Here is a 17307-nt window from a genome sequence, read left to right on the forward strand (position 1 = left end):
CTGTCAGAAACCGTCTCAGGGAAGCTCATCTGCATGCTCGTCGTCCTCATCGGGGTCTCGACCTGACTGCAGTTCGTCGTCGTAATCGACTTGAGTTGGCAAATGCTCACTATGACAAGTGGGGGCGGGGCCGAGATATCAATTTACTCCGGTGGAGTAATTGATAATGAGTGACACCTGCACCACTCACCGGTCTCGAGTCCCATGGAGGAGCTCCGGAAGGATAAAAGGAGGAGATAAGACAGTGAAAGAGGAGAGAGGATCAGGCCTGGATTTTATTTTGTGTTTTGTGTGTGGCAGTCGTCCGCGAGGGGCTGCCGCTTTACTTTAATTTTGTGTTTGTTTATTTTATTAAAGTCTTTAAATGTTCGCCGGTTCCCGCCTCCTTCTTCCTGTGACTACGAACTTTGTTACACTCACATTCGATGGCGTCTGGCGCTTTGGAGAGGTGTTCTCTTCACTGATGAATCCCGGTTTTCACTGTACAGGGCAGATGGCAGACAGCGTGTATGGCATCGTGTGGGTGAGCGGTTTGCTGATGTCAACGTTGTGGATCGAGTGGCCCATGGTAGCAGTGGGGTTATGGTATGGGCAGGCAAAAGTTATGGACAACGAACACAGGTGCATTTTATTGATGGCATTTTGAATGCAGAGTTCATGTTCCAGTTGCTGCCAATATCCAGCAACTTCGCACAGCCATTGAAGAGGAGTGGACCAACATTCCACAGGCCACAATCAACAACCTGATCAACTCTATGCGAAGGAGATGTGTTGCACTGCGTGAGGCAAATGGTGGTTCGGACCCCCAATACAGTAAAACTTCACATTTTAGAGTAGCCTTTTATTGTGGCCAGCCTAAGGCACACCTGTGCAATAATCATACTGTCTAATCAGCATCTTGATATGCCACACCTGTGAGGTGGATGGATTATCTCGGCAAAGGAGAAGTGCTCACTAACACAGATTTAGACAGATTTGTGAACAATATTTGAGAGAAATAGGCCTTTTGTGTACATAGAAAAAGTCTTAGATCTTTGAGTTCAGCTCATGAAAAATGGGGGCAAAAACAAGTGTTGCGTTTATAACTTTGTTCAGTGTATATATACACACATACATACAATATAAAAGTCTTTACTGCTTTACTTTTGATCAATTTAATGCATCCTTGCTGAGTCAGTTACAAAATGTGTGTATATATATATATATAATTAATTATTTATATACCTTATGTTATATATATTATTCTGTTCATATGTGAGAACTATAAAGGCTGTTTTAGATAATGGGCTGGCAATTGCTTTCTTGCACTGAATCTGAAACTCTATTCTCTATCGATCAGTCTTTATTCAGTTAAAGGCCTTTTGCTGTCCCAGGGCTTTCCCACTGCCCTTTCATCAGGGCTTTAGATGGTTAGCTAATGTGTGTCTGCTCATATGGTCATGCTGTAGGCCTCCCATCTATGATTATTTAATAACTTTGTATGGATGGGTGAGCAGCATATGTGATACTATATCTTGCACTTATGTCATAACATCCACAGCCTCAATTATTCATCCAAACCCATTTATAAGATGTATACTGTTTGCACAACACAGTGCATTTATACTTTAAGCATTTTCCTTATCTTTTCATTCTCACACTTAGACTGAATTCATAATTGCACTCTGTCTTGATGAATTTCATCCAGGAAAAACTGAAAACAGAGATGCTCCAGATTGAGGCTGATGTTAGATCTCCGTGGCAACATGCCTTCCCCCCTCTGCTCTAGAAAAGCACTTAACCTTTGAACCCACCTACTTCCCTGTAAATAACCCTGCAGTCAACACAACCATTTTATTTCCAGCCAACTTCATGCTGTAGTCTATAACTGACTAATGCAATAGAGAAGAACACTATAAGCAATTTATACATTCATGCAAAGAAGTTAATGGCTAGTTCCATTAACATATATTTTGCACTGTGGTCTGCTAATGACTGTTTTAGTGAAGTATTGATTTCACTTAGCAGAACGACAGCTAATGCATACCATTTGCTTAGGGTACGTCTTTTAGTACAACAAAGCAAGAAAGAGCTTCAGATGTGACATGATCTAACTCACTACTGTTTATTTTGCCATGTAAGCAACTGTCCACCTGCTGAGACACAGACAGAGATTAAATTAACTGTGATTAAAATACATGCTCTAATTAATGAACTTTATTTCCGACGAGGCAATTCCTGGCACTCAGAGCTTGACCTTCTATATTTAGACATTGATCTTTTAATTTACTTTAATTGATTAAGTAATTCGTTTAATGTTATAATTTACCATAATATAATTATCTATGATATAATAACTTAAGCAGTTATTCTTAAAATGAATTTGAATGTTAAAAAAAGCACCGGGAAAGGCGTGTCTTTCTTTTCTTTTTTCTTTTTTCAATAACTAGTTAAGAGTAAGATAGGCTTTTCCTGCTTATTATAAACCCAATCCAATGAAGCGGGTTCATTCATCGAGGTTTGTGTTCTCTCTAGTGGCCATATTAATAACTGCATTTACACGCTATAACCACCAGGCTCTGCACACTAGGAATCACCTATGCTCATTTTATAAAGCCATATTTGGTTATATAACAAATCAGGGTATCTTCCGTCCAATCAATTTTTGTTTTAATATTGAAATCTGAAAAATGAAAATATTTTATTCATACAAATCAGTGTGCTTGCATAAGATGAACATTTTAAGCACTGAACTTTGAATCCGTATCATTTGAATGACCACTGCGCCTTGTTACTTTGAGGGAGACATCTGTGCATCTTGTATTGTAGGTCACTGTTCGAGCTTGTCTTGGCCAATGAATATCTGGAGCTCACAGATCCAAAGTTGCTTGGATGGTTCCTATGTTTAACAGCAGAGGACAGAACCTTAATTAAAAGATTCTGAGCGGTGCATGCGCAAGGCTGACCTTATACGTCATTCCCCCGGAACTGCTTCCGTGTACAACAGTGAGCGCAAGCTACATTAAAGTGATTATTACGTTTTGAATATGGATATTTTTCTAACAAAAACGCATCGATTCGCTACAGAAGGCCTTTGTTCACCCTCTGGAGCCGTGTGAGACACTTTTTTACAAAAAAATTTATGGAATTTAATTAAGTGCTTTTGAACTGATGCATGCAACACCTGCTGAGTGCCATGAAACAGCTTGAAAGATCAAAGACAATTTTTAATATAACTCCGACTGGATTCGTCTGAAAGAAGAAAGTCATATACACCTAGGATGACTTGAGGGTGAGTAATTAATGGGCTAATTGTCATTTTTGGGTGAACTATCCCTTTAACTTTGAGTGATAAATGATGACAAATGTATTGTAAATGTAAAAATAGGGGAAATGAGCAGCACAATTATTGACTAATAATTTTATATTTAGAAAATGAAGGGTGGGGACTGAAGAGTTCTATGCATTGGCTGTTTGATTTTGAGATGTGGTTGCTCTCAAAAGTTGAAAGCGGAAATATATATGCATGCGCGTGTGTGTGTGTGTGTGTTTTAAAGGTCAAGGCACCCATCGTTTTATGGTGCATCCCAGTGTCAAAATTGTGGAACCAGTTGTTCATTTGGTTCCAAGAAGTGCAGATGTTGTGGCTTTCGCATTGAGATTTCAGAAGGCAAAGTCTGTGTGTCAGGTGAGATGTTATAGTCCTGCCATAGACTTTTGAGACCTCAATAGGAGCTAGAATACTGATTATTGCTTTCTTGTTCAGAGAATGAGAAACAACTTGAGCTGCTACCAAACAGTGTGAAAGAAGAGCTGAACGTCTTAACTGCCCAAAATGACGCAACTGTTGGTTGCACGCAGAGCACCCTTAATACTCAGAAAACAAGATGCACGCAGAGCCATGATTATGGAGACCGTGCTGCACATCCTCCTTCATACAGTAAAGGAATGTGTCCCCATGCCCAGTGCCTGTCTAAGTTGTGGGAGGAAGTAGAGAACAGGGAGGACACCAAACACTTTAAGGACACAACAACCCAGGCGAATTTCTCCCTCGATATGGAGCTGGATATGCAGAGTCGGGTTCAGAGGAATGACTATACTCAAAATTACCAAGACCAATCTTATGTACAAGTGGAAGAAGCAGATTACCATAATCTGGATCAGGAAGCGATGCCAGAATACTACAGTTTCAGTAACACCAGCTTAGACCATTCCACATGGAGCGATGGCACCCGGAGTACGGACGCAGCCTACAATGATTCAGTCATGGCCACCAAAGGCAGTACAGAACTATCAGATGAACCGTCAAATGCCACCATGGCCACTGCTGTGAACTCTACTGACTGTTTCTCTTGCTTTGGCAATTCTTTTGAGTCAGGAGACCATCAAGAAGACGTAAGAAAGAAGCATGACTCGGTATATGAGCAACAAATTGTGGAGATCAATGTGGGACCTTCACTGAAATCCAAATGTGGTGCTTCAGTTTCTGTGGACCAAATAATAGATGCCTGTGGTGATTTCAGAGCCTGTTTCACATCTACATGTGCAACAGAGGTTGATCAGATCTTCCAACTGAAAAATGTTGCCACTGACACAGACCTGCTAGCAGGCAGCCATGAGAAAGATACACAGACTGTGCAAATAGCCACATCTGAAAAGAACACCATTACTGAAGTCTGCATGTCTGATTTAGATGTGCTCACAGAGGTATCTTAATTTCTAAATGGTATGGTTGGAGTTGTAATTTCTTCTTTTCAAATGAGCTGTGTATAACGCGCTCATTATTTACTCCTAGGAATTCATAAAGCTAAAGGAGACAACGAATGAGCTGAAACAACTGAAGAGCAGAAAGGCAAGGTAATTTGCTGAACATGTTAGTTTACCAAAAAATGAAACTGGTCATTTACTCACTCTCATCTCATTCCAAAGCCATAAGACTTTTGTTCATCTTCTAAACGCAAACCAAGATACTTTTAATGAAACTTTCTGAGGACGATTTCTGAGCTTCATTTGAAAGTGCATTCCACCAAAACTTTGACACTTAAAGTTCATGAAGACTGTAAACGGAATCAATTTGAATTGAGCAATTTAAACCAATTCTGACGAGACGCAATCAGTTTATATGATGAACAGATTTAATTTAGCCTTTTTGTCACTTTGATCAATGCACAATACATGGAGTTCATGGAATATCATAAAAGCTGAGTTTCCGTTTCTTGCTTGACACACAAGAACAAACCTCATTGGTGCTCGTGCATCAAGCAAGTGCATCTGATTTGCCATTTACCATTTTTGATGTGCTTTATGCATGTGTGTTGATCAATGTTTAAATTATTTTGATTTAGTTTTTTTTTTTCTCATTCCATAGTTATTAATGTTTCTCAGTGTCATTTTTCAAGTGTAAAATGTCCAAATTACTGTAACAAGCTGCTTAAGTGTGTTCAGAGCGCTGTTGTGGTTAATGTTACTTTTTTTATTAATTAGAGATTATATAGAGATTGCTGTATAGGATTTCCATTTGTACATAAGGTACACATCCTTGAAAGTTAGGAAGATTCTACTTTGAAGTGTAAAAATGTCTTCAGTAAGATCTTTAGAATTCTGCTTTCTGAGACATCAAGCACCCCCTTGAGGAAGACAGCTTTTTATTACAGTTATTATCTTGGTAAAACAGTGCTTCAGTCTTCATCACTGTTCTGCATCAAATCATTTGGTGTGGTTTCACTGAAGTAATGTATTTTAAAATGCCTAGAAGGATCATGTCATGTTCTTCTCAGCCCTAGTCCTGGTGGTGACCACTGCAGGAGAGTTTGTGGATGTGACTGTGCCCAGCGAGTGAGAAGAGCAGAACTGCGTCTTCTCGCTCTTCAGTTTGTCATGTGTCAGCAGCACTGCTGGAGACGATACTTCACCTCCCCACTGGGTGAAAGTGCTCTTTGGGGGTAAGAGATGGCTCACGGAAGGATTTGTATTATGACAATTCAATACTTTTCTATTAAGGTATTCTATCCTAACCTTTGAGGTCAGCTATTTTTTGTATGTTCCTTAGGACCGAGGGCCTGCCAGACTGCATAGCAGAAACACTGAATACACTACAGAAAGATTACCATGAGATGAGGAAACAGATTCTAGCAGGCACTCCTCTGGATAACCTTAAGCCCCTGTCAGTAGACTCTGAAAAGATAACTACAAGGTCAAACTACAGCCCAGCATCGGTATGACAAAATCTGGAATTGTTAAAAATTTGGAAATGTATCATACATGAGAGATGTATATATAATACCGTAGTTGGTAATGAGCTGTCATTTCAGGTGCTTGAGGCCCATTTAAACTCATTTGATTGTCCGGGAAGGTAGGTGTTCATGATTTTTCAAATAAAAATCCTTGAAAGTAACCTTTTCACAGACACTATATCCCTGATATGAGTTACAGTGGTGACCAAAATTATTATAACACTATTATTTACACCAGCTAAAAAATGGTTTTAAGTCAGTTATTTCTATCTTTTGCTGTAGTTTGTCAGTAGGAAATATAAGTTTAGATTTCCAAACATTAATTTTGCCATTAATTGTAATAATCCAGAGAGATTTTTGACAACAGCCAGTGCTCCACACAGAGATCTGATCTCTGATCTTTCATGAAGAAACCGAACAAACTGAGACAGACTAAATCCAGAAGAACTGTGGCAATGTCTCCAAGATGCTTCAAGAAACCTACATTTTAGCTGGTGAAAATACTAGTGTTCTAATAATTTTGGCCACCACTGTATTGTTGGAGATGTCGAAGAAATCATAATTGGAAACCTTGAACATTGTGCTGCCACATTGCACTTCACAGCCAGGACACTAGAGGGTGACAGTGGTTCAGTCAAATCAAAACCTCCTGGAAATATCTGCAAACAAGTATACATATTATTATTATTATTATTATTATTATTATTATTATTATTATAATGTTTTGTAAATTGCTACTTTTATTCCGCAAGGATGCATTAAATTAATTAAAAGTGTCAGTAATGACATTTAGAATCAAAAGATTGCTATAAATGCTGTTCTTTTGAACTGTCTATTCATCAAAGAATGCTGATAAAATGGTTTTCAACACTGATAAGAAATGTTTCTCCAGCACAAAATCAGCATATTAGTATGATTTCTAAAGGATCATGTGACACTGAGGACTGGAGTAATGATGCTGAAAATACAGCTTTGCGTCACAGGAATAAATTACATTTTAAAATATATTTAAATAGAAAACAGCTGGTTTAAATTTAAGTTTTGCTGTATATTTTGTTCAAATAAATGCAGCTTTGGTGAGCATAAGACACTTCTTTCAAGAACATTACAAATCTCACAGCCCCAAATTTTGGAACAGTAGTATAGATGAATAAATATGAAAACACAGTTTCTGTCCTGTACACGGTTTTATTGTACCTTTTCCCCTCATAATATAATCTTAGTCTGCCTGAGCCCTGTTTCGTCACACTATATATATATATATATATATACTGAATTTTGCTGTTTGATGGGTAATGTTTGTGTATGGCCTTGTACATGTTCAGAAGTTCAAAGTATTATATCGTTATGTATAGCACCATTGCAAGTGGTCACAGAGTGGATGAAGAAAGTGAAGAGATGAGCGCACTGAGCACTGAAGTTTGCCAGGACACTGAAGCTGCTTTGGTAGTTCAGTCACTGCTATTATTTATTTGATTAAATTGTGATGAATCAACAGTTGTACCTGAAATATGAGTCTGTTATATTTAAAATGGCCACTATTTGTCCTTTCTGAATAGGATGACGGCAACAAGCAAGATAAAGCTCTGATCTTTTTACCCAAGCAGCCGGGAGCTTCCGCTGAGAAGAACCCTGGTATGAATCTCCGATTGAAGAAAGAAATAAACTGGAATCATTTTTCAGCAGTGTTTTATATGCATGTTATGGTAGGTGTCATCAAAGATCCGAATAGCAGCGAGGCTTGGTTTGATGCAGAAGAGGAACTTGGGTCTCCAAATCAAGATGGAAAAATGGAGGAACTGAATGAAAGGAAAGAAAGTATGGACTACAAATTAAAAACTGCTGTTATATAAGCGTAAAAGTATGCTTGTGAAGCTGAAATACTGTTTATGAAAGCACCTGTTGCTGTTGGCTGATGGATTTAGTTGACTGTCTAATGTTTGCTACTCTTTCACAGGGTCTGATGAAGATGAATCAAACCACAGTTCCCTCTTGTGCATTACAAGCTTGCCTGGCAATATCGCTGAGGTTGAATGCATACAAATGTGAAGTTTTCAGTGAAGTTAATTATGGCCTCTAGGAGGCAGCAGCCATCACTAAATGTTCTATTTTCTGTAGCATGAAGTGCTGCTTTGGTTTGAGAAGTACAATGCCACCAATGTCTGCATCTCCACTTTCAGCAACAATATGAGGTAAGCGTTTCCCGTGTATGCTCAAACACTGAGTTTAACCACTGGTTCAATTTAAGGTATAAAATATTTATCAACACTATCACTTCAGAATTTTGGAGTTTGTTTTCAAATAAAATGGTATTTACTGCATTACACTTTTCCTAGACACTAATATCAATCTCCGTAAATAGCAAACCTCTAAAGTTAAAGCTGCAGTCCGTAACTTTTGGCGCTCTAGCGGTTCATAAACAGAACTGCGTGCGTCTTGCGGAAGAACATTGTAGCCGGAGCTACTTCTCTGTTTATGTTTACTCCGCAGCGTTACCTATCCGAACCAATCTAAAATAGTGATTCAGGACAAGCCAAAAACACGGTTTGGAAAATGGATTCATGGTGTACTCTCTTATTATATAAATTATCAATTTTTTTTTTAAAAACACAAAGTTACGGACTGCAGCTTTAAGTATTAGAGCGTAAATAACCATGGACTAAAATAGTTTCATAAACAGGAAAACCTTGCTGAACTTGATTATGACTTGATTGAGTATGATTACTCATTTTGCCTAATCATTGTACCAGTACAGCAACAGTCAAGAGCCTACAGCTCCGCACCCAAATTGTGATGGTACAAACTGGCAGTAGTAGCATGTTTAAAGATAGTGTTTATTTTTTATATTAATCTTTAGAGATTTTGTAGTAATGCTGAATGCAGTAGTTCTGGGTGTTAACGCATTATTAGAGATTATCATTAATGAAATGCACTCTTGTCTGTGCTTATGTAGGGCAGCTATTGTTTATCTCAAGAGCCCCAGCGATGCCAAGGCAGCAGTTAAAGATCTACACGGGTGCTCCCTCCAAGGCCACACTGTCCAGGTGGTGCAACTCCGCGGGCCTACCTCAGCTGATCCTAAACTGATCAGTGATCCGCCCCACAGCACCTCAAAACCCCATAAAGAAGCTGCTGCTGCTGGGGATGGACTGGGAACGAAGGGTGTAACCTACACTTCATCACCTGGAGTAAGTATGACGTGAAAGACTTTTTAGAAAGCTTGCTGTGTCCAAAACTACTTAATTTTCTATCACTAGTACTTTGAAATACAATTGTGTGTGTATAATAATTATAATAATAATAATATTATTATTATGAGCTAACATTAATTATAATAGCTAATTAGCTAATGTATTATTCTTATTTTAAATTGTGTGTGTGTGTATATGTGTATATATATATATATATATATATATATATATATTTTTTTTTTTCCAAACCCTTAAGATGTTATGTTTTTGACTCAGGGGCCGCGCTGTAGTGTGGACAGATTAACCAATGTCTGCAACTCGCCTACAGCCTCTGGCACCTGTGTGCCACAGCACTACGCCACCATGGGAAGCTTTGACACAATCATGGCCCGGCTGTCAGAGTGCCACCCAAATGTAGGCCGCCAGAGGATCGTAGATGCCCTGCTGGAACTGCGGGCCAAGCATCAGGGCTTCCTCAGTGGGCTTCCTTTAAAATCTATAGTGGATATGACCTCTGAGCTTCTAACACAGGCCTCAACTCCGACATATATTTGAGTTAGTGCTGTTATAAGCAGCGATAAAGGCCTTTATAAATAGTTCCCTGACTAGTATGACTGGATTTCAGTTGTCAGTTCAGTTTTTTTTCAGCTAACTAATGTTATCTACAGCCGTTGTAATTCATTAATCAGAGTATTTCTTTCGCCTGGAAATGGAGTTATTTGTTCATTCATTTCAGGTTTTCATCTCTGCTGTTATCAGTTATGCTGTGCATATAGAAGTTTCCTTGTGTTTCCTGAATAAAACTGTTTTCCTGTGTTTCCTATAATGATTTGATGAGTGCAAGCCCAGACAGTGTAGCGCTGCAAATTTCAGAGCATTTCAAGTCATGTGACCAGTTTTATTTTTTTGCAGTTGTAAAAATGGTCTGTGGTGGAGGGACCCTTTTTATCACTCCTGTCAACCCAGGTAAAACTAGAACCACTTTCTATTCTTGGAGGCACCTAATGGGTTCTCCACAGTTTTTTCTGTGGAACAGGTGGGGATGTAATTAGTGATGGTCACATGACTGCTGACTGCGCTGGATGAAATTTCCAAGCCAGATCTTAAAGGACTTAGATGTTTAATGTACTACTGACATTAAAAACATTCATAAAATGCTCTAAATCTACTTTTAAGAGAAGAAACGGCATGCAACCATTTTAATGTAATTTGACAGTTTTATGTGAGAAACTGATTTATATTTTAGAGCAAAATATGATTGTTCTGTCCATAAAATACCTTTATTGGTTACTAAGGTCAACTAATTAAAGGGTTAAATGTCCTTTCAACTGCTTCGTCCTAATCGACAATACTTTCTCCCCTCATATTCTGACTAGCCCCGCCCTTCGTCTGATTGCTATTTTCTTTTATTGGCAAGGACATTTGAATGACTTGTTTACTGTCCAATCAGTGCATGGTTTGAAGTCACCCTACTAGCCAATCCCAGCGCAGGAGGGCGGAACTTGTTGGACAAACTGATTGGGAAAAACGTCCAGTCTCTTCTCCCATGGGCGGAGTCTAGAGTAACGTGAGGGACGCGGCAGGCACTCTATTGAACTTCCACGCTGAAAACAACCGGATAATGAGTAAAACAGTGTTTACAAAGTTTAAAATGTATTTGTGAATGAAGTTTTGAAGCTCAGTATGGATGCAGTCAATGGGGAATTATTGCAGTGGACCTCAGACAGAGTGCGACAGTAACAATAACTTCGAATGTGGATTATTGTTCAGAGTTGCGGTATCGACTCTGACTTCAGTCGTGTGTGCCGCTGTGATGTGGAGAGGATGGACACAAAGATCTCAGCCACTCACGATATAAGAAACGGACATTTATCATAGAAACTTTTTTTATGCAATTGGACAAAAAAAAAAAAACATTTTTGACGTTGAACGGGCTTTTGATTTTGTAAGGAATAATGTGGAAATAACAACAGATTTCATACAGATAAATGACAAGGCATATACTATATTCTACAACAAGTGCATGTACTCTACCCTTTCAAAAATAATATTTTACAATTATAAATAGTTTATTATCTGACTATATTTCATGAAGTAATTCAACTAATTAAAAACAATATTTTATACAGAACTTGTACTATACCATTTGCATATAAAATGCTGTTTAATATTAGACTTTTTGCACATGCTAATATCATGCATATTTAAATCAATTAAATTAAAATGTATTAAAAAAAACTTTAATGAAAATTGTAAGGTTTTTTTTGGTGCTGGTATTTAAATTAAATTGTTTTTAATGTGTATAATTAAAAAATAAAACTATAAATATTTGGTTGGTTTTAAAAGGAATAATATCATGTATATTTAAATGTAAAAATAGATATTTATAATAATATAATATCAAAAACACTATCATTAATTTAATGTATGATTTCAGTATTGCTTTTTAAGCTTCTGATTTCTCTCATTTTTCTCTTGTTCCAGATATAAGTTGTTCCCAAACTGCGTCCCTATGTTTGGCTTCCGTCACCTCTTATCTCTTACGGACAAGGTTGACCGTTTCAATGAAGAAGTGCAGAAGCAGATGGTTTCGCGGAACAGGGACGCACCAGAGGGGGGGTTTGATGCCATTCTGCAGGCTGCCGTTTGCAAGGTAAGCAGTCAGTAAAGACAGGTCATTTTGCTGCTTCATCACTAAGCTTCTTTGACTCCTTCAACTCTCAATAGAGACAGAAAGCCTGTCCAGCAATTGAGAAAATGTCTTGTTTTTGTGCTGTGCTATCTGAGCTTTATCAGAACAGATACAGGTGTCTGAGTCCTAAAAGAGACACACTAATATAGCATGACATCATAGGCTGTAAAAATATTTGCTTGGGCATGAAAGGCACAAATACAGCATGCATGAGAGAAAGAGACTGTGTGGTTTACACTGAATTAGAGAGGAGAGCCTTGCCCATTTATTCACTGTACAGTATGTGTTAATCAGTGCTCGTTCTTGTTAGTGAGACTAGTCAGAACTTGTGTGTTGAATTTGCCATGTGTTTCTCATTTTTTCAGAATTGCTTGAACATCCTGTTTTTAAATATTCAGCCATCTAAAATGTTAGTCAGCATGATGTCTGATATTTGAGTAGTTAGTGGACTTTTTGTATCTAGATTTTAGGTAAAATATATATGCATCAATGATTGAAACCGTACTGGCCACCTTTTTGCCTGCATTTTTTTTTTATTTGTATTTTTTAAGTATATTTAAAATGGTTCTGTGTTGTGACACAAATGTAATATAAGTATATATTCCGTTTAGTCTCTTAATTAATGTTTGGTTATAAAAGGTGCATGCATAAAAAAAAATAGAATGACCAAATTGCTTTACAGTTCTATTTCATGTAGGCTACTAATTTATACTGCTACTTTAACTTTATATTTTTAAACAAATCTATTTCTTAAAAGTGATCATAAATTTGTTTTATTTGGAAAAACTCTCCATATGTGAATGCATATCCATATGAGACAACTCTGTAATATAATTTAACTGATCCATCAACTATACAGAAACAATTTAATATGAACATGGTATAGAGATGGTAACACTTTAGTGCAGGGACCAATTCTCACTATTAACTAGTTGCTTATTAGCATGTCTATTGTATGTTAACCTATTGGCTGTTTATTAGTACTTATAAAGACCATATTCTACATCCCTAATCCTACCCAATACCAAAACTTAACAACTCCTCCTTACTATTAATAAGCAGCAAATTAGGAGTTTATTGAGCTGAAAATCATAGTTAATTGCTTGTTAATGGCAAAAATTGGACCTTAAAATAAAGTGTGACCAGAGATATGAAAAGATATAGGCTGGCATAAATGAAAGTTTAATCTCATTGTGGCAGGAGAAGATTGGCTGGAGGAAGGAGGCCTATCATCTCTTGGTGTTTGCCACCGATGACGTCCCTCACTTGGCTTTGGACGGCAAGCTCGGTGGACTAGTGCATCCTCACGATGGACAGTGTCACCTGAACGACAAGAACGAGTATAGTGCTGCAAACATGATGGTAAAGCTTTTATACTGCAAAGCATCATTTGAACCAAACAAATGTTCATCCAGTTTATGTGGAGACACATTTGGGTAAATGAACTGACTGTCTGTATGAGATTAGATTGTTTTATTGTAAACACACTTTATGCCTAATTGCTTGTCCTCAACTGCCATCGTCCATAATTGCTTGAGATTAACATATAGTGATTGTCTGAAAATCTTAAACCCCAGCAGGTTTCTGTTTTCTGAACCGTATTGAGAAACCTTTTAGGTTTTATTGGGAAGGCTTTGTGCACTTGTTTCCTTCTCTTTTGACCAGTTGATGTCTCTTGTATATTCATAACTCAAATGCATTTTTCCCCTCATCTATGTCAAAATTGTCTATTGGCTCTGTGCAGTTTGGGTTTCATCCAAAGCAGCTGAGTGTTTTGTGAGAGAGAGAGCAAACTAGGATTTAATATTTCTGCATCCATCTTGTTCTGTAGAAAACATTACTCAAATGTGCTTAACACATCACTGATCATTCATTAAAGAGATTGAGCACAAACTCCCTGGATTCTCAGGCAGGTCAGTAGCAGAGGACGCCTGAAGCTGAATACAGAGGAAATGGGTGGAAAGGATAACGGAAACCATGGAGGGGAATCAGAGGAGCGATGACTTCCTTTTGCAAACGTCCCAACAGAAAGAGTGCTGCAGGAAGTGAGGGATTGAATAAATGCATCTTACTGATATATGGACATCTCTCCACAGGACTACCCTTCACTCGCTCTACTTGGAGAGAAACTGGCTGAAAACAATATTTTCCTCATCTTTGCTGTGACCAAAAGACACTATGTTCTTTACAAGGTATCTTTCATTCATCATAAGCTATTTTGATCGACGTTGGGCTGTTTTTGTTTTGTGTTTAATGTTTTCTCAATGTCTTTTTACCCGTAGAATCTCACAGCATTGATCCCTGGGACTACGGTGGAAATTTTGGACCAAGACTCCAAAAACATTATTCAGCTAATTGTGAATGCATACAATGTAAGTTGTTCTTATTACCATCTTGTACTGTGGGTGGATTTTTACAGTGCACATAAAAGAAAATGGGCTCTTGTTGACCCCAAGGCTGATCCCTTCATGCTTTTGTTCCCTGTAAAGTGTGTAGTATGTGTATTTTATGGTTCAAGGTTGAAGCTGTGATATATAGTGACAGCCCATTATGAACGCACTGTTCATTTTTAGGGAATGTGGTAAACACACTTCAGGGTCAGGCAGTCACAGCACAGTACTATATAAAGTGTACAAATTGACTCCAGTTTAACTGGCAACCAAACTGATTACCCTGATTATTTTCAGCTAATAAATGGTTAGGAATTGAATTAGGAACAGATGATGTTGTGGAGTGTGATTTTAGGAAAGCTTTGCTCTTTTGCTGTCTTCACTGCGTGATCACATGATTACATAAGATAAGGAATTTACTGTTTTTGTTAGTGAAGAACTTTTGATGTGTTTGCCTTGGTTCAGTAATCTTTGTAGTCTGGTATTTTTGTCTAATGAAGATTTTTTTTGGGCGGAGGACACTTTTGCACATGCATTTTTATATCAACTTAATTTAAAATAAAAAGTAAATTCATATGAATAACACAAACTTCAAAAAAGTTTGGAGTATATTATTATTATTTATTTAATTTTTTGAAAGAATTGAATATTTTTATTCTGCAAGGACACATTAAAATGATCAAAAATGACAATAAAGACATTTTATAATGTTGCCAAATATTTCTACTTCAGATAAATGCTGTTCTTATGAACTTGTATCAGTAGTAGCCTTACTAACCCTAAACTTTTGTACAGTAGAGTAGATCCACTGGATATCTGCCTTGAGGTCTTGCAAACACAATTAAGCACCATGGGAAACCACGTCGTACGACAGCTTAATAAAAAAAATTAATGATGTTACGATATGAATAGAAATTCAATAATCCGTTTATAACTGGTCACAAACACTGACCAAATATCAAGCCAGGGTTTTTTTGTTGATCCAGTTACCTATCTCTCCTGACTTTCAGTTTACACCAAAATATGCCAAAGTACCAAAGGCTATGATTACTGTCACGGATATGATCTATTTTGGTGTTGTTTTGAGTGGTAGTATGCTGGCCAAGAATATGATTGAATGTTTGTTGTTTTATTTTTTGGTGCTAGAGCATTATAGAAACCAAGTATGTGATTTTCTCCATTATCATTGAAATTGTAACTAGTGAATGGTAGATGCTTTTGTGTTTTGTGAATGATTTTGTTTTTGTTTTTCTTTTAATGTAGAACATCAGGTCAAAGGTTGAGCTGAGCGTATGGGACCATCCTGAAGATCTCAGTCTGGCCTTCACCGCCACCTGCCAAGACGGCCAGCCCCTGACTGGTCTCCGCAAGTGTGCTGACGTCAAAATCGGTGACACTGTTAGTGCTTTATACTTTATGAAATATTGCCTGTGCCTTTTACACCAACTTATTGGTAGTACGTTATTTACTCAACGATAACATGTAAGGTTTGAATGGTATACCATGGTCTGCACTCACACGTCATTATGCTGTATCAGCCACAACAGACTTGCACTCTGTTTGGTGCAAAATAGTTAAGAGAGCCCTCTTTAGGATTTAGGGAACTAAATATTACCGTATCATAAAATGCAGATGACAGATTCATAGCATCAAGCACACAAGTTGTATCTAACAGTGCTTGTATTAACGGTTACTTTATAATGTTTTCGCTTTACAGTGTTCACATGGTGTGGATTGAAGTTGTTAGATCTCCCATACATTCTTGGTTAAACTGACATTGTAAAACTTCTATAGGACTACTTGGTACATGTCACCATGCAGTGATCTGACCCTTGGATTCAAGCAAGAGTTCTCCACTCTTGCCTGTACCATTCCCATTCTGCGTAATTGAATGTAGAGAAGGATCGTGAGGGAAAGCGGAGGGGTAGAGCTGAATACCCTCTCTGAATGGAGCAACCCAATTTTTTCTGGCCGCTCCAATAGACCCAGGGCCTTTTTGTCTCATCCACGAGGGAAATTTGTCACACCGTGCCCAAGTGCCAATCATGCCTTTAGAAAGTGGAGCAAAACCCAAACAGAATCCAATGTGTCACTTACGGTCCTCCGCCGAACTCTCTGAGGAGTCTGCTGCTGCATTTCAATGGGCTCGCACAATGGCGACGGGCTCTTTCTGGGTGAAAAACACAGGCTTTAGATACAGAGGCGGTAGCCCAGCTTCTAAAGTTAAGCTTAGATTCCTTTCACAGAAGTAGATTCAAGCCCCTAGAGACTACTAAAATGTCCATACATAACACATTCTTCTAATCCTATATTATGCTGGCTGGTGTCCCAGGAAACATCAGTTTACTTTTGGATAGACTTTGTTTGCCATGGATTTATAAAGCTCTACTCGCTGTTGTGCAAATGCAAGAACACTATGAAATGGGAGGTGTACAGTCAGGAGCACAACTACAGATTTACTGATATAGCAATATATTTTAGATACAGCAATAAGTGTTCAATTAGTATTAGTTGTTAGTAGTAATAGTCATATTTTTTGATACATTTGATGTAATTCTTACCTATTACTATATATATATATTTTTTTTTAAATAGGAATTATTATTACCATCCAATCAGGTATCACAAAAATGAACCCCAACAGGGTGTTTAGGATGCCAATGTGTTATTTTTAGTATCATCCGATATAATCCAGTTATATTTTTTATCATTAACTTTTTATATTTTAATTTTAATTTGAGGAATTCTGTTATATGTGCTTTTATCATTTTTATTGTTTTTTAATATCGCTATTTAGGTTTTTAGTATTATTTTGGTTTTAG

General features: G+C 37.6%; 2 protein-coding genes across 2 annotated transcripts in view; both read left to right on the forward strand.

Annotated features, from left to right (window-relative positions):
* Positions 1 to 10796, forward strand: part of LOC107555328 (RNA-binding protein 44-like) — a 13274-nt gene extending 2478 nt beyond the window's left edge. The window contains exons 2-14 of the mRNA XM_016238085.1: positions 3537 to 3667; positions 3746 to 4686; positions 4775 to 4836; positions 5757 to 5921; positions 6029 to 6194; positions 6291 to 6331; positions 7568 to 7658; positions 7772 to 7847; positions 7923 to 8030; positions 8170 to 8240; positions 8331 to 8404; positions 9166 to 9400; positions 9680 to 10796. Of these exons, the coding sequence (XP_016093571.1) occupies positions 3537 to 3667; positions 3746 to 4686; positions 4775 to 4836; positions 5757 to 5921; positions 6029 to 6194; positions 6291 to 6331; positions 7568 to 7658; positions 7772 to 7847; positions 7923 to 8030; positions 8170 to 8240; positions 8331 to 8404; positions 9166 to 9400; positions 9680 to 9958 (2440 nt within the window). The 3' untranslated portion in view covers positions 9959 to 10796. The remainder of the gene's footprint in view (positions 1 to 3536; positions 3668 to 3745; positions 4687 to 4774; positions 4837 to 5756; positions 5922 to 6028; positions 6195 to 6290; positions 6332 to 7567; positions 7659 to 7771; positions 7848 to 7922; positions 8031 to 8169; positions 8241 to 8330; positions 8405 to 9165; positions 9401 to 9679) is intronic.
* Positions 10797 to 11885: 1089 nt separating this feature from the next.
* Positions 11886 to 17307, forward strand: part of LOC107555348 (integrin beta-5-like) — a gene marked incomplete at its 5' end in the record, with an annotated part of 30211 nt that continues 24789 nt past the window's right edge. The window contains 5 exons of the mRNA XM_016238104.1: positions 11886 to 12056; positions 13296 to 13457; positions 14192 to 14287; positions 14378 to 14467; positions 15749 to 15883. Of these exons, the coding sequence (XP_016093590.1) occupies positions 11886 to 12056; positions 13296 to 13457; positions 14192 to 14287; positions 14378 to 14467; positions 15749 to 15883 (654 nt within the window). The remainder of the gene's footprint in view (positions 12057 to 13295; positions 13458 to 14191; positions 14288 to 14377; positions 14468 to 15748; positions 15884 to 17307) is intronic.

Source organism: Sinocyclocheilus grahami, unplaced genomic scaffold (assembly GCF_001515645.1).
Source record: "Sinocyclocheilus grahami isolate Dianchi unplaced genomic scaffold, SAMN03320097.WGS_v1.1 scaffold532.1, whole genome shotgun sequence".
NCBI classification, from domain to species: Eukaryota; Metazoa; Chordata; class Actinopteri; order Cypriniformes; family Cyprinidae; genus Sinocyclocheilus; species Sinocyclocheilus grahami.